The 25,717-nt window shown below is 39.0% G+C and overlaps 1 protein-coding gene and 1 long non-coding RNA gene across 5 annotated transcripts in view; one reads left to right on the top strand and one right to left on the bottom strand.

Moving 5' to 3' along the window:
* The window catches only part of LOC139177283 (uncharacterized), a 43,184-nt gene extending 28,432 nt beyond the window's left edge, over window positions 1-14,752 (top strand). The window contains exons 5-6 of one of the 2 annotated variants that reach the window (XR_011561773.1): window positions 14,259-14,301; window positions 14,600-14,752. This is a non-coding gene — a long non-coding RNA (uncharacterized lncRNA). The remainder of the gene's footprint in view (window positions 1-14,258; window positions 14,302-14,599) is intronic. The other variant, XR_011561774.1, reaches the window with a different exon arrangement.
* ZFP30 (ZFP30 zinc finger protein) lies at window positions 1,606-25,293 on the bottom strand. 3 transcript variants are annotated; one of them, XM_019979082.2, is made up of 7 exons: window positions 25,137-25,293; window positions 24,654-24,816; window positions 19,665-19,743; window positions 17,805-17,896; window positions 14,747-14,873; window positions 13,244-13,342; window positions 1,606-5,608 (listed from the first exon to the last, which is right to left on the bottom strand). In XM_019979082.2, the coding sequence occupies exons 4-7, from the start codon at window positions 17,811-17,813 to the stop codon at window positions 4,239-4,241; spliced, it is 1,605 nt and encodes a 534-aa protein (XP_019834641.1). In that variant the 5' UTR covers window positions 17,814-17,896; window positions 19,665-19,743; window positions 24,654-24,816; window positions 25,137-25,293; the 3' UTR covers window positions 1,606-4,238. The 3 variants fall into 3 exon arrangements, with proteins under 3 accessions (XP_019834641.1, XP_019834639.1, XP_070628180.1); XM_019979080.2 differs by lacking the exons at window positions 17,805-17,896; window positions 19,665-19,743; window positions 24,654-24,816; window positions 25,137-25,293 and having other exon boundaries at window positions 14,747-14,891; XM_070772079.1 differs by lacking the exons at window positions 13,244-13,342; window positions 14,747-14,873; window positions 17,805-17,896; ... (1 more) ...; window positions 24,654-24,816; window positions 25,137-25,293 and adding an exon at window positions 11,187-13,237.
* Window positions 25,294-25,717: the final 424 nt, after the last annotated feature.

Here is a 25,717-nt window from a genome sequence, read left to right on the forward strand (position 1 = left end):
TGTAGCATACCTCCTCTCATGTCACAGTTTGAACTTCACCTTTAGGAGTCTGCTGGGACTTGAGTCTATTAGTGATGGGCCCAGAAATAAAAAGGGGTGGCAGGGACAGTTTCTGAAGAGTCGTGTGGCCTCTGCCTCAGGGGAGGTCATTATGCTTTTCAGGCAATGCAATGCCTAGCCCATCAAATGGAGGTGGAAATGTTGCCTCTGGGTGGGGATGCCACTTCCACTGGTAAAGCAGACTCTAAACTTAGGAGTTCAATGTCCCTAGCATCATCAGGGTCTTCCCAATGTCTCCAAACCAACTTACAAGATGCTATTCTTTCCCAATCTATGCCCTCATTTTCACAGTATTTTAACACTATTTATTCAGCTGAGAATTTTCCAAATCTTTAGGTTCTGCTTCAGAAATTCCATCTTTTAAGTCATTTCTCTTTTCTGGCACTTCATTATCATCAGCCAGAAGGAGCAAAGCCACATCTTCAACTTCATTGCTTCGAAGTTCTACTTTCCGCAAAACATTAGAACACAAACACAATTTAGCCAAGTTTTTTGCCACCATAAAAAGAATGATCCTTCCTCCCATTTCCAATAATATGTTCATTTCCACCTCAGAATGAACCAGAGTGGTCTTTACTATTCATATCTCCACCAACATTTTGTTCATAATTTATTTTCCAAGAAGACAGGTTTTCATTTCAGCTCTCCTCTTTTCTCAGGTTTCACCAGAATTACCCTTATCATTCATTCATTATTCTTTGCATACATATCAAAATGTATGATTTTCAGCTCTTCAGCTTTTATCCACTCACTGTTCAGTTCCAAAGCAGCTTCCATGTTTTTAGATATTTGTTAGATTAGCATCCATTTTTGGTACAAATTTGTCCTATTTAGCTTGGGCTCCTATAACACAGAATCACAGACTAGGTAGCTTATAAACATATTTATTTCTCACAAGCATGGAGGCCGAAGTCTGAGTTTCGTGCTAGCATAGTTTTGGTGTCTGTCTTCTCGTGACTTTGTTTTAGTGAACATTTCCAGATTGAAAACTGTCATCTTCTTGTCCTGTCATTCTCACATGACAAGACAGGGTGAGAGAACTCACTGGAGCCCCTTTTTTAAGAGCACAAATCTCATTTGCTGCTGCTGCTAAGTCGCTTCAGTCATGACCAACTCTGTGCGACCCCATAGACGGCAGGCCACCTCTATCCTCATGACCTAATTATCTTGAGAGGCCCCATCTCAATACCATCCCAGTGGGGCTTAAGATATCAACACATTTTGAGGAGACACATTCAGTCCATTGCAAGGCCCAAATGGTTTCACTGGAAAATTATACCATTCAAAGATTAATTAACACCAACTCTACACTCTCTCTTCCAGAAATTAAAAGGAAGCAATACTTCCAAACTCCTTATGTGAGGCCACCATCAACCTGATACCAAATGAAACGAAAAATAGAACAAAATTATAGACCAGTATCCTTCATGTAGACACAAAAATCCTCAAGAAAATATTAGTAAATCATAGCAATCATAGCAAATCCAGCTATATATGTGTGTGTGTGTGCATATATATATATTTAAAGTATACACTACAGACAAATGAAGTTTACTACAGTGATACAAGGTTTAATCAATATTTGAAAATCTATCATATTAACAGTAAAAAAAACCATTATATTCATTATATCAATTGGTGCATATTTCAAGTAGAATTTCAAGGAAGTATAGAGGATTCATGACAGTGTTTACAGGTAGCAAAGGGTTCCCAAAATTACAATGGGCTTGAGAGGGGAGGAATGATCAAGTATGTGGTGCTGTCATAAAAATATGACTCCAGGGTAAAGATAAAGCCAACTTTCATCCTTTCTGTGAAAGAGCAGGGCTTCTAAGAATTTTAAAGTCATTTTCCCACAAAAGCCTCACAGGAAACCCAATACAGAGAAGAACCTGTTGATCTTTTGTCTAACTGAATGAACCCTAAACAATCTTAAAGAGAATTGTACTTGATGCGCTGCAAGCTTGAGCTTAATGGGAAACAGTATAAAAATTTAAAAAGGCCTTCGGATGCCAAAACATCTACAGGCCAAAAGCAGTCTGAGAAAATGCCTCAGCTGTAAATACAGGCTACATTTTATGAAGAGGAAAAAAAAAAGTCCAGCATGACTCAGGGTAGAACCAAGAAGACCTCAGTATACTAACATGGTATTTGACAGCAGAGACACACTTAAATTTGGGTTCTGTATTATGTAGTAATTCAATCCACTGAATTTCACAGCTTCCCAACTACAGCAGAGAAATGCTCTGAGAAATTGCGACGTTAATTCTTTTTTGAATGAAGTATTCAAAACCTCATGTGTATTTTACACTTAAGACCATTTTAATTTGTACTAACCACCATTCCAGTTCTCAGTAGCTCAGTTTTAAGTGCTCAACATGCTGCTAGCATCTACTTTATTAGATAATACAGTTCCATTCCACTGATTACACAAATAGCTGCAACTGCTCTTTTTACTCACTCCTGAAATATATGAAGTACTATGGGAATAGGTACTACAAGAGATGTAGCATTAGGTGAACCAGAGAAAATCTGGATCCTCAGTCTTAATTTCCCAAATACCTTATAGTACATTTAATATCCCTATGTGTAGAACTTTAGCTACATCCATAAGTTCTGATAAGTAGCCATTTACAAATACTATTCACTTAAAGCTGGCTATAATTTCATAGATGTTTTATGATTTTTAAATGACGGAAAATTTCAAATACATAAAAATAGAGAAAATAGCAAAAACAAAATAAGCAAAAACCATGCACCTGATTTATCTTACCATGACTTAAACAAGTTATCTATCCTTACTTTTCTTTTGCATGAGCATTTTAACAGTAATTCTACACATACGGTTTTATGTGTATAAACTTGCTAATTTATCTCTAAGACACTTTTACATAAACACAATGCTATTAGCACATCTAACAAGAACATAATTTCTTAATATTATCTAATACTGTCAATAGTTCCATTTCCCCAACTATCATAAAAATGTCTTTTGTTTGTTCAACCTGTGATCTAAATGAAAAACACTCATTCATTGCATTTGATTGATACATCTCTTAAGACTTCATTAACATCTCAGAGTTTCACCTCCCTTTTTTCAATCCATTTCATTGGGTGAGAAGCTTGAGTCATTACTCTCATAGAATTACCCACATTTTATTGGTCTGCTTCCTGTTATATCATGTAATTTGTTCTTCTGTTCCCTGAATTTTCTTTAAACTGGGAGTTAGGTCTTGATGCTTAATTAGATTCAGGTTCAATATTTTTGGCAATGGTATGTCTTATTGTATCATGCTGCTACTGCTGCTAAGTCGCTTCAATCGTGTCCGACTCTGTACGACCCCATACACGGCAGCCCACCAGGCTCCCCCGTCCCTGGGATTCTCCAGGCAAGAACACTGGAGTGGGTTGCCATTTCCTTCTCCAATGCATGAAAGTGAAAAGTGAAAGTGAAGTCGCTCAGTCGTGTCCGACTCTTCACGACCCCATGGACTGCAGCCTACCAGGCTCCTCCGTCCATGGGATTTTCCAGGCAAAAGTACTGGAGTGGGATGCCATTGCCTTCTCCGATTGTATCATACAAGGAGGCATAAAATGTTTTGTCCTATTTTTGATTAAAGTTGATCAGTGGGTCAGATGTTGTCAACCTGATCTATTCACTGGGAAGTTCATATAGACCGTTCACCTAAAGAGCTTAAAACTTCTACTGAGAACTGTGCTTAGATCCATTATTTCATTATGTCCTGAAAATTCTCTAATAAAGAATTTTACCTCATCAACCTCTAGTTGCCTTGAGCTATAGTTTATACAGGAAATGCAGGCTAAATCACTACTCCTTCCTTCTGTTTATCAATGTCCAGAATGAGTTGGTGCCCTGGCAACCTCCAAAGGTTGTTATGTACAGATGAAAGAACAGAGGTGGTAATAAGTAAGATCAAAAGCTTTTTCACATTCACTCCTTTAAGAGTTTTTTTCTATGAATTTCCTAAAGTTTAACATGGTTTGAGTGGTGATAAAACACTGCTATGTATTCATTAAATTAACCTACTCTTTTAAAACCTCTTGTTTTAACTTTGAGCATGAAGCAAAAGGGATTCCTACATTCAAACACCTCTCCTCCAGAATTTATTTTCTAATGCTCCTTAACGCAAAATTCACAATGGGTGGCTTTCTTATAACTATTTAGTGACATTATGAACTCGCTGATGGTAAGTAAGATGTGAATGCTGCCTAAATGCCTTCTTACATTCCTTACATTTGTATGGTTTCTCACCAGAATGAATTCTCTGATGTTGGATAAGAGACGAATGAAGTCTAAAGGCCTTTCCACATTCCTTACAGTCATAGGGTTTCTCACCAGTATGAATGCTCTGATGTTGAGTAAGTTGGGAGAGCAATCTAAAATTCTTCTCACATTCCTTACACTTGTAAGGTTTTTCACCAAAATGAATACTCTGATGTTGAGTAAGTTGTGAGAACAGTCTAAAGGCCTTCCCACATTCCTTACAATCATAAGGTTTCTCTCCAATATGAATACCCTGATGTGAAATAAGTTCTGAGTAACGACGAAAGAACTTCTGACATTCCTTACATTCATAAGGTTTCTCACCAGTATGAATTCTCTGATGGAGAGTTAGATGATAGGCACGACTAAAGGTCTTCCCACATTCCTTACAATCATAGGGTTTCTCGCCAGTATGAATTCTCTGATGAAGAGTAAGTTGTTGCCGCACTCTAAAGGCCTTCCCACATTCCTTACAGTCATAAGGTTTCTCACCAGTATGAAGTTTGTGATGTACTCGAAGGCCTGTACTACACAGAAAAGCTTGCCCACATTCCTTGCATTCATAGCATTTCTCAGCAATATTAAGTCTTTGATGTCGAGTAAGGTGTGCATATTGTCTAAAGGTCTTCCCACATTCCTTACATTCATAGGGTTTCTCACCAGTATGAATCCTTTGATGGAGATTAAGTTGTCCTCGCACCCTAAAGGCCTTCCCACATTCCTTACAGTCATACGGCTTCTCACCAACATGAATTCTCTGGTGTACACGAAGATCTGCACCACATGTAAAGATCTTTCCACATCTTTTACATTCAAGGAGTTTGTCAGAAGCATGAATTCTCTGATGTCGACTAAGGTGGGCACACTGCCTAAAAGCTTTTCCACATTCTTTACATTCATACGGTTTCTCACCCGTATGAATTCTCTGATGGAAAGTAAGTTGTTGGCGTACTCTAAAAGCCTTCCCGCAGTCCCCACATTCATAGGGCTTCTCTCTACTGTGAATTCTTGGATACAGAGTAAGAGATGTGCGTTTTCTGTTCTTGGGCATTTTTTCAGAGGTGGTTTTTTTCACTTGCCTGAAATATGCTTCGTGAGGACCCTCTTGTCCCTCAAACTTTTTATATTCACAATCTTTCCTGAAAAAAGAGTCTTCAAGGCCACAACTTCTAATTCTTTCCATTATCTCCCACTGAGAGAAACTCATTTCACAAATATCCTTTACTTGAAATAACTTTTTAGTGTCATATCTGGATTCCAAATCTGAAAGAAAAGAAGATAAAACACATGTTATTTTCTTCTAGAAAAAGTAAACAAAGAAGCAAATAAAAACTTTATAATAGGAAAAAAGAAAATAAAGTCCAGTTGAAATAAATGTGCTTAAAAGTACTTTAAAAAAATAATATAACTTGAGAAAAGCTAAGAAGAATAAAGAAAATGATGAGTTAAGACCAGATAATTCAGAAGCAAATTAAAGTCTGAGATCTCTACCTAAACTTTTTAATGATTTATTTTTTAGTAAGAATAAAGTAAAAACACTTTATTATGAATAACACAGCCTTTGTTTACCAAAAGATGTCATTTCAAGCTGTAGGCCCCTTTACTCCCTATGTCTGTCACACTTGCTTCCTTTCAGCTACTAAAATATGTCACAATCTTTCCATTTTTTAGAGCTTTTTACTGGCTATTAAATCTCCCAGGAATGCTGATGGGTTCTCCACATGGTTGGGTTCTTTTCATCCTTCAGATATCATGATAAAAGTCAGAAAAGCTATCTGTTCTGACTTCATCTAATTTATATCCTTCATTTTCTATCCCAATAATTTGTCCCCTGCTTCTTAGCACTTTTTTCAATTCTGTTGTGATATATTCATTAATTTTCCAAGTTTTTATTCTGTGCTCTTACCTTAACAATTTCCCAAGAGAAGAAAAACTCTTTCACTTATCACTGAATAACAAATCCATAGCACAGAGAAACTATTATTAAGTTTTCATAATTAGTTAATAGTAAAAATATATATGTTGCCTTGCCTCCAATCTTACACCTTTTTTTAGCACTTTATATAGAGATGGGACGGAGAAGGCGATGGCACCCCACTCCAGTACTCTCGCCTGGAAAACCCCATGGACGGAGGAGCCTGGTAGGCTGCACTCCATTGGGTCGTGAAGAGTTGGACACAACTTAGCAACTTCACTTTCACTTTTCACTTTCATGCATTGGAGAAGGAAATGGCAACCCACTCCAGTGTTCTTGCCTGGAGAATCCCAGGGATGGGGGAGCCTGGTGGGCTGCTGTCTCTGGGGTCGCACAGAGTTGGACACGACTGAAGTGACTTAGCAGCAGCAGCAGCATAGAGATGGGAGACAAAAGCACACCAATGCTATCTCAATCAAATACAGAAATGGAAAAATTCCTTTACATCTGCTCATCACGCCAGTGGCCTCTTTACTTTCACGTGCAGATATCTCCACTTCAGCTCACTGTCTACATAGCTGTAAATGAACCTCACTTTTCCAACCAAGGTAATGCAAGGTTCTACTTATTTATCTTCAAGTTTATTAACTATACACAAGTATATTACAAATATGCAGCCCATTTTGTTTCTTCATACCCTTTCCTATATTCTCCCTAAAGGCATCATAGCCAGTGCCATTTAGTTACTGTCTAGAAAGTATATTAGTGATTTTTCAGTCATAGCAACAGGTTTATAAAATAGTAACATGCTGGTAAAATTCTGAGCAAAAAATGTATTAAAAAAAAAAAAATCAACGTTATTTTTCATATGCATGAACTAGAAAGAATCCAAGTATTCATTAACAGAAGAATGACTGAGAAAAGTTATATATATATAGATATGGATACAACATAATAAGAACAAACTGTAACAGCAATAAGAATGAATAATCTACAAGTACACACAACAATATGGATCATTCTCACTAACATAAGGGTGACCAAACAAAGCCAGGCATAAAATAATATATACTATATTATCCCATTTTTATAAAGCTCATAAACACTAAAACTAATCTATGGACTTATTAAAAGTCAGGCTAGTAGTTAATTTTGATAGGGAGGAATGACTGGAGAAAACTAGAGAGGAGCTTCCGCTGCTGCTGCCGCCGCTTCAGTCGAGTCCGACTCTGTGCGACCCCATAGACGGCAGCCCACCAGGCTCCCCCGTCCCTGGGATTCTCCAGGCAAGAACACTGGAGTGGGTTGCCATTTCCTTCTCCAATGCATGAAAGTGAAAACGGAAAGGGAAGTTGCTCAGTCGTGTCCGACTCTTTGCGACCCCATGGAGTGCAGCCTACCAGGCTCCTCCGTCCATGGGATCTTCCAGGCAAGAGTACTAGAGTGGGTTGCCATTGCCTTCTCCTAAAGAGGAGTTTCTGATATCCTACTAAAACTATTTCTGAATCAGTATACTGATTAGCTGGGTATAATTACTTTGCAAAAATTCAGTGAGCAGCGTATTATGATTTCCGTTTTTTTGGATGTATTTCAGAAAGTTTACTTTAAAAGGATATAATAAAAAGATGTTAAAAGGCAACAATGATTTAAATACTGTAGATAATTTGTGAGCAGAGACAAATAAGTGAATGTCACAAAAGATACTCTGATGAAATCTAAGTATCTTTCTGCCTCTTTCTGTCTCTCATCCCTCTGTCCCTTCCTCCTTCCCTTCCTCTTTCTCTTTCCTTTCTCTCTCTCTCCCCACCATCTTTCCTTCCTTCCCTTACTCTTTCCTTTTCCTTCTCTCTTTCCCTCCCTGTCTATCTTCCCTATTCAAGAAAGCAATGTAAAACTAATGTAATTTTGTAAAAATTACTGGGAAAAAAATTTAACACCTCATTAAGGCAAATAAGTTATAAATGATATAAAAAATTAACAGTAATTAGCTAGTCATAACAGTAGTAAATAACTAGGTAACTACAAAGGCATGGCAGCTGTTATTAAGATGGTGATCTCATAGAATTTACTTGCAAATTAAAAATCAATGATTTAAAGGAAAATAAGAGTCAAAATAAAAACTGAAGGCCCAAACATTGGTAAGAAAAATGAGAAAGTGTATATACAGCACAAAAGCCCATACAAACTGGTATAAGAAACATTGAACAATGGAAAAAGTAAGAGAATAAAGGAAGTGAGCAGACAATGCACAAAATGAAAATATAAACACACTGAGGGCAAAATGTCCATATTTACTCATTTACAAGAAAAAAAAGCAGAAGTTACAATACTTACCCTATAGAATTTGAAAGTATTAAAGAACAAACAAAACATTCCCCGTGTGGATATAGTGAACCTGAGACTTTTTCTTAATTTATTTTTAAATTGAAGAATAATTGCTTTACAGAATTTTGTTCTTTTATACCAAACATCAACATGAATTACCCATAGGTGTACATACCTCCCCTCCCTCTTGAACTTCCCTCTCACCTCCCTCCCCACCCCACCCACCCCTCTAGGTTGATACAGAGCCCCTATTTGAGTTCCCTGAGACACACAGCAAATTCCCATTGGCTATCTATTTTACATATGGTAACATAAGTTTCCATGTTACTCTCTCCATACATCTCACCCTCTCCTCCCCTCTCCCTGTGTCCATAAGTCTGTTCTCTATGTCTGTTTCTCTATTGCTGTCTTGCAAATAAATTCATCAGTACCATCTTTCTAGATTCTATATATATGTGTTAGTACATGATATTTATCTTTCTCTTTCTGACTTACTTCACTCTGTATAATAGGCTCTAGGTTCATCCACCTCATTAGAACTGACTCAAATATGTTCCTTTTTATGGCTGAGTGTAATATTCCATTGTGTATACGTACCACGACTTCTTTATCCAATCATCTGTCAGTGGACATTTAGGTTGCTTCCATGTTCTAGCTATTGTAAACAGTGCTGCAATGAACATTGGGGTGCATGCGTCTTTTTCAGTGTGAGTTTCCTCAGGGTATATGTCTAAGAGTGGGATTGCTAGGTCATAACTGAGACATTTATATGGCTTCCCTGCCTGACATGACACATTAAGACTTCGGCATGCTGAATATTCACATCTAGGAGACTATAATACAGTTGACCCTTGAACATTGGGGTAATAGGGGCCAATACCACCCCTCTATTGCAAACCTGTGTATAACTTTACAGTTGGCCCTCCATACCCGCAGTTCCCCATCCACAGATTCGACCAACCTCAGATCATATAGTACTGTGCGTGTATGCTAAGTCACTTCAGTCATGTCCAACTCTTTGTGTCCCTATGGATTGTAGCCTGCCAGGCTTTTCTGTCTATTGGATTCTCCAGGCAAGAATACTAGAGTAGTTTGCCATGCCCTCCTCCAGGGGATCTTTCTGACCCAGGGATCAAACCCACATCTCTTCCACCTACACTGGCAGGTGGGTTCTTCATTAGCACCACCCGGGAAGCCCACAGTACTGTACTACACATTTATTATTTTTTAACCCGTGTATACATGGACCCATGCAGTTTAAACTCATGTTGTTCAAGGGTCAACCGTATAAACAACTGAACTGTAATCTTACAACTTCTGTAAAAAGTCAGCCATTATTTTTCCCAAATTCATTTATGCCAGTTCTTTCCCCTTCAAGAAACTAAAAGACAGCCATTTCAGTCAATCAAAACTAGGTTCAGTGCTTTGCTAGTTCTGACTATAGATGCACACTGCATTGTTTCAGAGTAGACAGTGAGAAAATAGTAAAGATTGATGGGAAACATAAAAATTCATGAAGGACTCTGCACACAGATTGCTTTACAAGTATCTTTAGATTCTTGTTCTACTTTAAATAAATTGAAACTGGAACTTATAGCCTATGCACTATACATGTGATTAAATCAAGAAAAAATTGGCCCAGCACTGAAACAAAGGACAAACTAAACATCAAAAGACATATACAAAATATTTAGCTACTCAAAATAAACCAAATACTAGTTTGTAGTCTATTGAATCAAAGGGCTTTATTCTAGTAAATGATGCTGATGCAAAAGCAAAATATTAGCCCATTTTAGAGCAATGTAAAAGGAGAAATGTTATTTCCATTGGCAGGATAACAACTTTAATTAAAAAGAAAATAAGGAGCTAATTACCTGGTCATAAAGTTAATTTGTTTCCTGAGATGATGTCTTCAATAACTTTGCTGATACAAGATGATATGAATGTATAATATTTATGACAGAAGCACTTTTAGTCACATTAACACCAGGGGTAATGTATCCAGAGATCTGTAAATGTTAAAACCTTATAACCACAGAACTGTACTTCTGAAAGTCAAAACTGATTAAATACTAAGTAATCCATACTGAATTCCAAATAATTTTCACATTCTGCTAATTTCATCAAAGAATCAGAAGCAATGGAAAGAAAAATGATATTCTCCCCTTTACCACGTTATCCAACCACTTAAGTTCATATTCTTATCATATGCATTGGTTTTCCTTCATAAATTGGCTCCTACTTCTACTCATTTGCTGAAAGTCACTGCTTACAGAAATCACCCTCTCTCTTGATGCCATCAGTTTTCCTCTTTGAAATCATTCTCTTCAGCCTTTACACAGGTCCTAATACCTCACATCTTAAGATACTTTCCCTGTACCCCATGTGTCTGCTTTTATGGCAAAATTCCTCTTTAGTGTTACATACGTTTATTTTCACCACTGTCTCACTTTCTTTTCCTTTTATCTCCCACTAACTTTAAAAGAAACCAAAATTTTATTACAGAGTATTTCTAACATACACAAAAATAGAAGAGTAATATTAAATGTACAAGTTATCTATGGACCAGCCTCAACAACATCAACCAAGCCCAATACTGACCTATGCAGACCCTTATCCACTGGTCTCCTCACATTGTCTGAAGCAAGTCCCATAATATATTTTGTAATCACTTCAGGATTTATCTCTAAAAGGATTTAAAAAATAATTGTAATACCATTACCCAAACCTGAAAAAATGAACAGTAACTCTTTGTCATTGTTGTTGTTCAGTTGCTAAACTGTCCAACTCTTTGCGAACCCATGAACTATAGCACACCAGGCTTCCCTGTCCTTCACCATCTCCCGGAGTCTGCTGAAACTCATGTCAACCATCTCATGCTCTTCTGCCTCCTTCTCCTCTTGCGTTCAGTCTTTCCCAGCATCAGGGTCTTTTCCAATGAGTTGGGTCTTTGCCTCAGGTGGTCAAAGTACTGGAGCTTCAGCATCAGCCCTTCCAATGAATATTCAGGGTTGATTTCCTTTAGGATTGACTCCCTGCTGTCCAAGGGACTCTCAAGAGTCTTCCCCAGCACCACAGTTCAAAAGCATCAATTCTTCAGCCCTCAGCTTTCTTTATAGTCCAACTCTCACATCCATCCATGACTACTGGAAAAACAACAGCTTTGACTAGACAGACCTTTGTTGGCAAAGTAATGTCTCTATTTTCTAATATGCTGTCTAGGTTGGTCATAGCTTTCCTTCCAAGGAGCAAGCATCTTTTAATTTCATGGCTGCAGTTACAATCAGCAGTGATTTTGGAGCTCAAGAAAATAAAAGTCTGTCATTGTTTCCATTGTTTCCCCATCTATTTGCCATGACGTGATGGAATTTGATCTTAGTTTTCTTGAACATTGAGTTTTAAGCCAGTTTTTTCACTCTCGTCTTTCACCTTCATCAAGAGGCTCTTTAGTTCTTCTTCACTTTGACCCTGTAGCATTTTTCATATTCTGACTGTATTCCCAAGATGTAGTAGAACATGTTCCTCTATCTTCCTCTAATAAATTAGTGGCTGGCTAATTCAGAAGCTCCATCAGACTTAGGCCCACTTCATAGGTGATACTGTATTCTTTCATTTGAAGAAATACAATCTGACTGTCTCTATTTCTGTGATGTTATCAGCAGTGATGTTCAGTGTCTAGATCCAATAGCTTATTAGAGGTTCCAAACTGGTAATATTCTAAGTCTACAATCCTTCATTTATTCACTGAATACTTTAAGAAAAACATGGGCTTCCCTCGTGGCTCAGCTGGGTAAAGAATCTGCCTGCCAATCCAGGAGACATCAGTTTGATCCCTGGTTTCAGAAAATCCCACACTCCACAGAGCAACTAAGCCTGTGTGCCACAATCACTGAGCCTGTGCTCTAGAGCCCATAAGCCACAACTACTAAAGCCCGCTTACTTAGAGTCCGTGCTCTGCAACAAGAGAAGCCAGGTCAATAAGAAGCCCATGCACTGCAATGAAGAGTAGTTCCCACTTACTGCAACTAAAGAAAATCCACATGCAGCAATGAAGACCCAGCACAGCCAATAAATAAATAAATAACTAAATCTTGGGGGAAAAAGAATTTTCAGAATTAAGTATATTTTATGTGGTTGTAATACATTTCAGTTATGTATACAGATGCTTAAATGATTCCATCTTTTACAGGTTAAAGAGCCTCTGCCAACTGGTTCCTCTTCCTTAATTACCCTATCTAAATTACCCAATTAACCCACCATAATTCCCCATATTCTTACTTCCTCACCCTTCTTAACAATATTTAATCACTTCATGTAAACACCATGAAAAGAAGGCAATGAAGAAATATGTACCTAAGAGGCAAAATACAAAAGATGATCTAAGTAGAAATTAGATGCAAAATACAAGTAAAATGGTGGTCACTGGGGAAGAAAGCTTTCCCCCATTGAAATGAGAAGGAAACAGGACTGTGTAAAAAGAAGAGATAAGTGGAAGTAGAGATGAAATTTCTTTGGTTGTCCATGCTGAGATCTAACTTTTCTTCTCAGGTGTCAGGTCTCTCCTTCATAATCAACAACTAAGGAGTGTGTTTCTTCCCAACCTGCAGGGATATGCTGTGCCACAGCAGCTTACCCTCCCCTGATAAGCACTTACTCACCTAGTCTCCATCTTCTTTTCTCATCCCTCACAACCATCCAGGGTTCTTTCCCTTGCTCTAACAGAGTAATTACATCTGGCTTAGAAATGGAACATCCTCCTTGAAAAAAAACAATAGAACATTATAAAGAAAGTATAAAATTCACCAAGGCTTCAGAACAAAGAAGAGTAATTGGACTGAAAAACATTCATATTAGAGTTACTTGAGGATCACAAGAACAGAGAGGTAGGAATGTTGTCTTATTATAATTGCCAATTGATACAGGCTTTGTCTCTAAAAGTAATCATTGAGAGCACTGGCTTCAAATCCTGCCTCTCTCACCTGAGTCACTTACAGGCTCAGTTTTTTCAGTTGGAAAAGTAATAATATATACTCATAAGTAAATAATAATATATTAAAATATATAAAATAATAACGTATACCCTGGAGAAGGAAATGGCAACCCATTCCAGTATTGCCTAGAGAATCCTGTGGACAGAGGAGCCTAGTGGGCTGCTGTCCATAGGGTCGCACACAGTCAGACACGACTGAAGCAACTTAGCATGCATGCATGCATTGGAGAAGGAAATGGCAACCCACTCCAGTATTCTTGCCTGGAGAATCCCAGGGACAGAGGAGCCTGGTGGGCTGTTGTCTATGGGGTCACACACACACACACAACTGAAGTGACTTAGCAGTGGCAGCAATGTATACCCATAAGATTTTTGTGAGGTGTCACTTAAGTGCCTAGATGAGTGCCTAGTACATACTAAGCACTATATATGTTCATTAGGTACTATTTTTGCTTTTATTTAAATATTTTGCTAGGAGGAAAACAATTTGTTTCTTGCCAATATATTCATCCAATGTCAAATGCAAAGTTCATATATTTTAAACTATTAATCATAAAAGTTAATGTTTAAATAAATTAAAAAGATAATATGTTTGTTGTAGTAAATTGAATGTGTCCACTTGAATTTCAACACACTATTGATTTAACCCAGTATCATATACACTGTGTCAACTTTTTCAATAGGTATGTACAGCCAGACACCTCTGTCTTCCTACTCACACTGCAGGTAAGTTAATAGATAATAGACCATCTACAACAATATGAAAACAGACTTCTTTGAAAATGGTTTTGCTCTGAGTGTCTAAGAATTTATATCCAACTGTCATTAAAGAGAAGCAATTATATAATAGAAAAGGCAAAGGAAAATGTAAAGGTCAATGATTTATGGGGGAAGCTAACAGTGCTATTTAATAGTTTAACAGCTGAAGACACCTATTCTCAAACTACAAAGCAGATAGTTGACTAGTTTTTAGACAGCCAGCTCTGAAATTCAGTCATGTGAAGTTCTACATTATTTGACACAGATGGCTGGATGGCATCACCGACTCGATGGACGTGAGTTTGAGTGAACTCCGGGAGTTGGTGATGGACAGGGAGGCCTGGCGTGCTGCGATTCATGGGGTCGCAAAGAGTCAGACACGACTGAGCTACTGAACTGAACTGAAACTTACCCAGTGACACCAAGTTGCTATAATTCTCTAATATCACATCTCTGTATAAATTCCTCTGATTTGAGTTCAGGCATTCCCACTCTTCCTGAGAAAAGTCCACAGTCACATCTCTGAACATCACCAAATCCTGAAATGACAAACCCATGCTTTATTTGTAAAATTACTTATTTCTGTATAGGGCCATAAGCCACATATTATCTCTATTTGCGTATCCTTCCCTTTCCCTTCTTTTTTAAAGTAATTCTTTCAGAAAATAATTAACTCATAGCTTGTGCAAAAACAGGACATGGGTTGACTCTGGCTCACAAGCTGCACTTTGCCTACTACTGCTATAGACAAAGCTTCCTATATACTGTGGTATACCTAGTTTTACTTCCAGATATGCACAGGTAGTTAATCAGAGTTTCACTAAATCGTAGCAATATTTTCTTAGATCAGTCTCCCACAGCAAAAGAAATAAAAGCAAAAATAAACAAATGGGACCTAATCAAACTTGAAAGCTTTTGCACAGTAAAGGAAACCATCAATCTTCTATTGATGGGCACAAAAGAAAACAAAATGAAAAGACAGCCTACTGAATGGGAGAAAATATTTGCAAATGATGTGACCAACAAGAGGTCAATACACTAAAAATACCAAGAACTCATACAACTCAATACCAAAAAAAAAAAAATCAAAAAAATGGGCAGAAGACCTAAAAAGACATTTTTCCAAAGAAGACATTCACATGGCCAGGAGACACATGAAAAGATGCTCAACATCACTGATTATCAGAGAAATGCAAATCAAAATCACAAGGTATTGCTTCACACCAGGGACAATGGTTATCACTCAAAGTCTACAAGTAATAAATGTGGAGAGGGTGTGGAGAAAAGGGAATCTTCCTACACTGTTGGTGTAAATGTAAATTGGTGCAGCCACTATGGAGAACAGTAAAGAAGTTCCTTAAAAAACTAAAAATAGAGCTACCATATGATCCAGTAATCCCACTTCTGGGTATGTATCAAGAAAGCAAGGTGAAAAGGCAGCCTTCAGAATGGGAGAAAATAATAGCAAATGAAGCAACGGACAAACAACTAATCTCAAAAATATACAAGCAACTCCTACAGCTCAACTCCAGAAAAATAAATGACCCAATCAAAAAATGGGCCAAAGAACTAAATAGACATTTCTCCAAAGAAGACATACAGATGGCTAACAAACACATGAAAAGATGCTCAACATCACTCATTATCAGAGAAATGCAAATCAAAACCACTATGAGGTACCATTTCACGCCAGTCAGAATGGCTGCGATCCAAAAGTCTACAAGCAATAAATGCTGGAGAGGGTGTGGAGAAAAGGGAACCCTCTTACACTGTTGGTGGGAATGCAAACTAGTACAGCCACTATGGAGAACAGTGTGGAGATTCCTTAAAAAACTGGAAATAGAACTGCCTTATGATCCAGCAATCCCACTGCTGGGCATACACACTGAGGAAACCAGAAGGGAAAGAGACACGTGTACCCCAATGTTCATCGCAGCACTGTTTATAATAGCCAGGACATGGAAGCAACCTAGATGCCCATCAGCAGATGAATGGATAAGAAAGCTGTGGTACATATACACAATGGAGTATTACTCAGCCATTAAAAAGAATACATTTGAATCAGTTCTAATGAGGTGGATGAAACTGGAGCCTATTATACAGAGTGAAGTAAGCCAGAAGGAAAAACATAAATACAGTATACTAACGCATATATATGGAATTTAGAAAGATGGTAACAATAACCCTGTGTATGAGACAGCAAAAGAGACACCGATGTATAGATCAGTCTTATGGACTCTGTGGGAGAGGGAGAGGGTGGGGAGATTTGGGAGAATAGCATTGAAACATGTATAATATCATGTATGAAACGAGTCACCAGTCCAGGTTCGTGCACGGTATTGGATGTGTGGGGCTGGTGCACTGGGACGACCCAGAGGGAGGGTACCGGGAGGGAGGAGGGAGGAGGGTTCAGGATGGGGAATGCGGGTATACCTGTGGCGGATTCATTTCGATATTTGGCAAAACTAATACAATATTGTAAAGTTTAAAAATAAAATTTTAAAAAAAATTAAAAAAATAAAAGAAATAAAATTGAGTCTGGAAAAAATTCTTTAATTTTATGCAAACTCTACTTTTTAAAACAGAGATCCAGTTTCATCACTATATGTATCATTAGCATTTTCCCTTATTATAACAAACCCTTTATTGAATATTTTACACTTACTACAAAAAAGTCCATTTTATAGATATGTTGGCCTTAATAATTACATTTAGATATTTCTATACTTTTAAATATGCTAAGTTATATTTACAATTTAAGTTATACAAAATTTCTAAAGCTGCAATGTCTAACATGCTATCTTAGACACATGTGGTTACTGAGCATTTGAACTGTAGCTGATACAAATTTAGATGTGCTATAAAATACACACCAGATAGTGAAGACTTTACAAAAAAAAAAGATTGCAATATATCTCAATAATTCTTATTTTGGTTACACTTTGAAATGATAATATTTTGCTATATTGGGTTAAATAAAACACTAAAATTACTTGTGCATTTCATTTTTACTTTTTAAAATGTGACACTAAAATGTTTAAGATTATGTGCCTTGCATATTATTCTACACTTTTTATGAGACTGACATGAGACCTACTGTGCTAAGAAGGCACTAATTTTCTATTTTTAATATTGGATACTGCAGCTCTAAAGTGTTCTCCAGTTGTGAGTTTCTCGTATCAGTTGTCTCCCTCAAGGGACTTCATTTCTGCTTTATCGCTGCTCTAGACAAAGACTGAACACACAGGAGACTGAATAATTTGGTCAATTCACACATGGACATGGATGGACAACAGACGGGCACACAGGAAGGGCCAGGCTGTCTGGCTCCATCCCTCACTAGAATGGGAACATCTAGGAAGAAGCTGTTGGATGGGGATCTGTTTGGAAGTTTCAGGACAACTAATTAGAATGTTCACATAACCTGAAAAAAATTACAACATTCCAAATAGAGAAAAATACCAACTTACATGAGCCATGATTTCAGAGTTGCAAGAAAATGTTTAGTTTTTCTCAAGGGTCATTTACTGAAGAAGCAGAGTCCACAGACAGAAGCCAAAAACTGGAGGAAGAATATGAAGCCATAAGAACAAAATCCCAGAGCCCCCAAATTTTAAAAACTCACATGACTTCTCCATTCTTACATGCAACACCCCTCCATCACCCCTCCCAACACACAGACAAGTTATGAAAGGTAAGAGCTAATTTAGACAAATACATGCCCTCCCCGAAACAGGAAAATCACTGCACAAGGATAGACATGGAGAAGACTCTCCAGAAGAGAAGGACATTTCCAGCTGTTTTGGCAGGAGAGATTCCGGGCAGTCCTCCAACTCAGTGAGGCTGGTCTGGACTCAAGAATAGGCTACCCAGACCTGTCCTGAGCAGAGATCCATCTCCCCTCATTCCCAGTTTTCCCAGCTAAGAAGTGGCTACACCATCGAAACCAGAATATCCTTCTCAGACTCAGGAATCTGGCTTGCCTACCCAACCCTGAAGACAGAAAATATTATAGAGAAGAATTTTCCAAACTATGCCACACATTGGAATCCAACAAATCTTTTTTTTTTTTTTTTAACATTTTATTTATTTGACTGCACCAGGTCTTAGCTGTAGCACCTGGGATCTTTGATCTTCATTGCAAGCATGCAGGATTCTTTAGTTACAGTATGCAAACTCTTAGTTGCGGCATGTGGGATCTTCTATTATAGTTCCCTGATCAGGGATTGAACCCAGGCCCCCTATATTGGGAACACAGTCTTAGCCACTGGATCACCATGGAAGTCCATTAGCAGACCTTTAAAATATACTGATGCCTGACTCCCATGCCCCAAACATTCTGATTCAATTAGCAGAAGAGAGCTGTGACTCAGGAATCAAAATTTTTAAACTTTCCCCAGGTGATCATAATGGGCGGGTTTAGTAATCAAACTTTGTATGCCTCAGAATCATCTGAAAGGCTTATTAAAATACAGTTTGCAGGGCCTCGATTCTCAAGTTTGGCATTTACTGGAGCTAGGGTTGGGCTTGAGAAATTGCATTTTGAAAACATTTCCACGTTGATACTGATGCTGCTGGTCCAAATGCCACAATTTGAGAACCACTTGCACAGACCATGCCTGGCAGTCTTTATAACGGCAAAACTGTACTTGCACACTGGGATCTCTTCCTCAAGGCTGAACTATCTTTCCCAGAATCCTCAGAGCTCACTGTTCACCACCTTCCTATTAGGAATCATCAATACTGTCTACATGATCTCATTTACCGATCCTATTCTCTTGGTACCCAGGCTGGGGAAAAGTGAATTTGTAAAACCTGAGTATGGATAATGAAATAACCCACTAGTTAAAATTCAATAGTAACTAAGGAGTTGCATTTAAAGGAACTGGATTAGCAGATTTTAAAAACTGCTAATACTTATCACTGCTGCTGCTGCTAAGTCACTTCAGTCGTGTCTGACTCTGTGCGACCCCATAGACGGCAGCCCACTAGGCTCCGCCATTTCTGGGATTCTCCAGGCAAGAACACTGGAGTGGGTTGCCATATCCTTCTCCAATGCATGAAAGTGAAAAGTGAAAGTGAAGTCGCTCAGTCGTGTCCGACTTTTAGTGACACCATGGACTGTAGCCCACCAGGTTCCTCCGTCCATGGGATTTTCCAGGCAAGAGTACTGGAGTGGGGTGCCAGGGCCTTCTCCGATACTTATCACTAAGACTGGAGAAATGGACACTTGTGGTATGGTGTAAAAGGAATGAAATGATACATGGAAAATGATTATAATGAGACCAAAAAAGTCAAAATGGACTTGGAATAAGATTGTATTGTGTTACCTCTGCTGGATGGTATCCCACGTGATCTTTATTTTGTTCTTCCCAGGAGTCTCAATTTTTTAATCAAGAAATTTTTAATCTGTAAAAAAAAAAGAAAAGAAAACTTTAATTTGTATCACTTGTACCTGGACATAAATTTAAAACAGCTGTACAAGGGATATCACAAAAAGCCCCAACGATTCCATCCCTGCTCCCCTTTCCCCTATCTTCCAAATCTAGAGGCAACAATTTTCACCTCTTTTAGCTATTTCTTTTGTTATATAAATACCATATATTCAAATCACATGCTAATTTACTACTTCAGCTATCTTTTACTCACCCATCTCCCACTTCATGTGTGCATAATTGCATCTCCCTATCCTTCCAATATGCTTTTTTTTCCCCAGTGTGATTTTGTTCTATTAAAGGGTACACAGATATTCAGTTTCTATGACTATGACCATTTAAATACCATTACCAACTGAACTATATAGTATAATCAGATTATTTTGCCTTTCTTCTCTGAGTTTAAAATGATTTTGGTTTTTGTAAGATTCATTTTCTAGGTAATTATCATTAATTTATTTCTCAAACTCTCACTCAAATGAAGGATCAGGAGGATGAAGCATCTGGCATAAAATAACAGAACTGTCCACTTCATACTCTAACAATCCTTCAGAAATAAAGCCAAATACTTCAGAGTTATCACTTGTATCCCTAGTTGGCAGAAGTCAATGCTATATTCCTCAACGTTCCTACCTCTGAAATCCCACATGACCTTGAAGTGAAAAGTTGGTTAAGTAATAGGACCTAGAAAGCCTGCTGAAGGAATTGTTCAGGCAGTTTTGAACATCACTCCCCAAAAACTTATTTCTTAAATACTTGAGAAAACATCCACAAACAGAATAATAAAGTAATCATTAAATGCTGAGTTTTCAAAAACTTAAAGAATGGAAAATATCCAAGACACACTGAAAGAAAAAAAAAAAACAGTTTAAAAAAAATATATATAAAATCCATAAAAATGTTACAAAATCCATAACAATACTGAATTCCTCTTTTTTATTAATTTTTTTCCTTTAAAAAAAAATGAGTTTCTTTTTTTATAATTTTATTTATTTATTTTTGGCTGTGCTGGGTCATCATTGCTATGAGCGGGGGCTACTCTCTTGTTACAGAGCACAGGCTCTAGGGTACGCGGGCTTCAGTAGTTGTGGCATGTGGCCTCAGTAGTTGTGGCTCCCCAGCTCTACAGCACAGGCTTAATAGCTGTACATGGGCTCCGTGGCTCTAGAGCACAGGCTTAATAGTTGTATATGGGGTAAGTTGCCCCACAGCATGTGAGATCTTCCTGGATCAGGGATCGAACCAATGTCTCCTGCACTGGCAGGCAGACTCCTTACCACTGAGCCCCCAGGGAAGACCCCTGAATTCCTATCTTAAACGAAGAATTAGAGGTCTTGTTTTCCTTTAAATTTTCAATTAATGTTATCCTATTCAGAAATAAAACTAAATAAGCATATACAAATACATATATACAAATATACAAAACCACAAATGCTTGTAAAAATATTTTTGGGAACATATGCTCTAAATATGAATAGTGATTATTTCTGGATGTTGCGAATATGTGTGTGTATGCTTAGTCAAGTCCAGTTCTTTGTGATCCTATTGACTATAGTGTACCAGGCTCCTCTGTCCATGGGATTTTTTCCAGGCAAAAATACAGGTGTGGGTTGCCATTTCCTCTTCCAGGGGATCTTCCCAACCCAGGGATGGAACCTGCGTCTCCTGCAAGTCTCCTGAATTGCAAGTGGATTCTTTACCACTGGGAAGCCCTGCTGAGGACTGTAATTTTTATTTTCTTCTTTAAGGTTCCTTAGTTACTAAATATTTCACAAGCTTGCATTAAGTACATTATCTGAAATGTTTAAAAAGCTATTCCCATTAAAAATAATTTTTTAATGATTTGGGTAGACAGGTAGTCATTAAGAAAACTGTGATTACATAGAACTGCATAAGTGGTAACAACAGGGAAATCAATGTCACTGAAAAAATAATTCTTACCAGTTCTTGAATACTGTATTTCATTAACACCCAGAAACCCTTCTGTGAAGGATCACAATGCTGATTCACAACATTTCCAAAAATCAAGAGATAGTATGCACAGCAGGCAGAAAAAAATGCTTATTTCATAGCAAATGCTCAGTCATTTGAGTTGATTCCTCCTGAATAACCAATTACTAAATTTTTCAAAACGTCTTATTATTCCCTACCTTAGTGTTCAAGATACATAGGTAACAACAATTTCTTAAAAATTTTTATTCAGAACAATACATACTTCCCAATATTACATTATATGGTTTTTTCTTATGACTTTATAATGTTTATTATCCCATAACATTCCATCATATGGATGAAGTGTGAATTACTTAACATTTCCACATTGTTAGACACAAGTTTTTTAAGATTATCCTCAAAATTATTCCTATTTATTCCAGACTTTAATTCTAGACCAGTGAAAATCAATCTTGTTGGGTCTTATACAACTCTGATATCATGAAATTATAAGTAAGTAGATTCCCCTCCCAAATTAACCACTGAAAAATATTTACAATATATCTATATCTATATCTATATATATCTTTGATTTTTTCCTTGTCCTGAAAACCCATAAACAGAACCCAAAGACTTCATGTTAAGAATCCCTATTCTGGTCCATTTGCTGTTGATTTTTCTGCTTGCATTCATCATAAGTAACTTCACATTTTCATTATTCTTGGGAATAAAGAAAGTTGATACGGAATGATTAAGAATCATCACTAACAGTAACCGCTAATACAATTAAGCAGTATTCTACTATGCTAGGTAATGTTTTAAGAGCTTCAACAGATATTAATTCAGATCAGATCAGTCGCTCAGTAGTGTCCAACTCTTTGCGACCCCATGAATCGCAGCACGCCAGGCCTCCCTGTCCATCACCAACTCTCAGAGTTCACTGAGACTCACGTCCATCGAGTCAGTGATGCCATCCAGCCATCTCATCCTCTGTCGTCCCCTTCTCCTCTTGCCCCCAATCCCTCCCAACATCAGAGTCTTTTCCAATGAGTCAACTCTTTGCATGAGGTGGCCAAAGTACTGGAGTTTCAGCTTTAGCATCCTTCCTTCCAAAGAAATCCCAGGGCTGATCTCCTTCAATATTAATTCAGGTAACCTTCAAAACAACCCTGTGAAGCATATACTATTATAATTCCGATTTTACATATGAAGAAACTGCAACACAGTTTTCTTTCAACTGCCCAAATTCACTTAGATTTAAGTGATGGTCAGGATTAAAAACCTCTCAATCTAGGTTCAAAATTCTTAACCACTGCATACATCTCTCCTCCTCTATCCCAAAAAAGTGAAAGTGTTAGTCGCTCAGTCCTGATTTTTTTCCACCCACGGACTGTATTCTGCCAGGTTCCTCTGTCCATGGAATTCTCCAGGCAAGAATACTGCAGTGGGTAGCCATTCCCTTCCCCAGGGGATCTCCCCAAGACATACCTAAAACAAACTCATGCTACAAAATTTCAGTTATAAGATAATAAGCTCTGAAGACCTAATGCACAACATGGTTACTATAGCTAATAATAGTGTATTACATACTGGAAGTTTGCCAAGAGTGTATCTTAAGTACTCTTGTCACATACACAAAATAGTTAACCTTGAGAGGTAATGGTTAATTAGTCGGTGTGGTATTCTGTTCCATAATGTTTACATATATCAAAACATTATGCTGTATACATTAAACAATTTTTCATTTGTCCAAAATAAATAAAACTCATGCTAACTAACTCTAACCACATCAGGCTGGTACCAAAAAGTTCCACTCGTGGATTCCCTTTGGGAAAAAAAATCCCCACTCCTACTGTGGAATAATTAGAGCTGTCTAAACCCAACACAATTTAATAGCCATGAAATTAAAAGACACTCCTTGGAAGAGAAGTTATGACCAACCTAGACAGCATATTAAAAAGCAGAGACATTACTTTGCCAACAAAGGTCCGTCTAGTCAAGGCTATGGTTTTTCCAGTGGTCATGTATGGATGTGAGAGTTGGACGATAAAGAAAGCTGAGCGCCGAAGAATTATTGCTTTCGAACCACAGTGTTGGAGAAGACTCTTGAGAGTCCCTTGGACTGCAAAGAGATCCAACCAGTCCATCCTAAAGGAGATCAGTCCTGAATATTCATTGGAAGGACTGATGTTGAAGCTGAAACTCCAATACTTTGGCCACCTGATGCGAAGAGCTGACTCATTTGAAAAGACCCTGATGCTGGGAAAGATTGAAGGCGGGAGGAGAAGGGGATGACAGAGGCTGAGATGGTTGGTGGCATCACTGATTCAATGGACATGAGTTTGAGTAAACTCCGGAAGTTGGTGATGGACAGGGAGGCCTGGCCTGCAGTCCATGGGGTCGCAAAGAGTCGGAAAGGACTGAGCGACTGAACTGAACTGAAACCCAACACTACTTAACAAATCATAGTTGAAAAGAAAACATAAACAGTAACTTCCAAAGGGCTACTTCCATCATTATAAACTTTGCTCACAGAGCAACTGGATTTATAGAACATGGTTAACTAAGGTGGCTCAGTGGTAAATAATCTGCCTGCTAAGGCAAGAGACACGAGTTCGATCCCTGGGTCGGGAAGATCCCCTGGCGTAGGAAACGGCAACCCACTTCACTATTCTTGCCTGGAAAATTCCAAGGACAGAGGAGCCTGGCAGGCTGCAGTCCATGAGGTCCTGCAGAGACTGAGAACAACTAACTGAAGAACTGCATTAAGTGAGCAACAGAAAGGGAAATGTATAAACTGGGTCCCCTGCCAGGACGTAGGTAAATCCTAAAGTCCAAATCAGTAAGTAGATTATTCTTACGCAGGACATTTCAAGAGAAGGAAATTTTAACAATCTCGTGTCACAAAAATCAAGTGCATTTCACGCAAACAAAGAAGCAGCAGAAACTCACAAAGAACGCGGCTTTTAGAGACGCAGCAGCGATTCGCTTCACTTCACAGGCCTCTGGAGACTGACAGGGCTCGGGAAGCAAACCCGGATGATTACATCGCAGGCGTTTCTGGACGCGGTCAACACCCACCGTCCACGCCCCCTTGACAGTCGCTACCCACCATCTGCAAACACAATGGAAAGATAAAGACGAGAGAAGGTCCGCGGCTCTGGGTCGGCTGTAATTCAGACACCACAGCCACCCACGCTCGGGCGGCCACCGCGCCTTGCAGGGGACTTTCATTCAGAGGTTCCACCACCCGTTTCCCTCTCAGGCCTTTCCTCTACGGCCAGGCCTCGGTGGTCGAGGCGAGGAAGGCGACGGGCAGGACCGCCGGGAACAGGCCGGGGCGGCGCCCAGTTACCGCCGCACAAGCTTAACCCCGCGCCGCCCAGTCTCACAAGTGCAAAGCCCTCACTCCGGCCTGAGGCCCCCGAATCCAACCTCGATCTGGTCCGCAGAACCTGGCCCGTCTCGCGCTTGTTTTCTTCAGAAGAGCAGCGGCTACCACCGAGCCTGCCTTACCGCCCTAGGGCTGCGCCAGACTCGGGGGACCGCCCAGCGCTCGGGACCGCCCAGCGCTCAGGACCGTGGCGCCGGAATACCGGAGAGTGCCTTCTCGGTCCCGAGTGCGCAGGCGCGAAGGGGGTTGGGTGGGTGTTGGGGGGCCGTGCCCCGGCTCCTCATGAAGCGCTCGGAAAGACTGCTGGGGCACGATGCCCGCGGGGTCTGGAAGAAGAGCGGGGTTCCCTCGTAGGCCAACTCCTCACCTGTAAAGGTGACCTTGTGAGTGACTCGTGCCCTCGAGCAGAATCCACCGCTGCTCCCCTGTTGGAATTGTAGTCCCCAAATCAGGGAAACTGTATATTCCAGCTTTTCTTACTCGGTTCTCGGCTCCGCAAAGAACTCAGATCCGGAGCTCCGCCCCTGGCGCGAGAGCCCAGCGCCCAAGCTCGTGGAAGTTTCTGTCTCTGTCCCTCGTGGAGGTGGAGGTGTTCCAACCGGGGATTCTTAATGCAGCTGAG

This window comes from Bos indicus, chromosome 18 (genome assembly GCF_029378745.1).
Source record: "Bos indicus isolate NIAB-ARS_2022 breed Sahiwal x Tharparkar chromosome 18, NIAB-ARS_B.indTharparkar_mat_pri_1.0, whole genome shotgun sequence".
NCBI lineage: Eukaryota > Metazoa > Chordata > Mammalia > Artiodactyla > Bovidae > Bos > Bos indicus.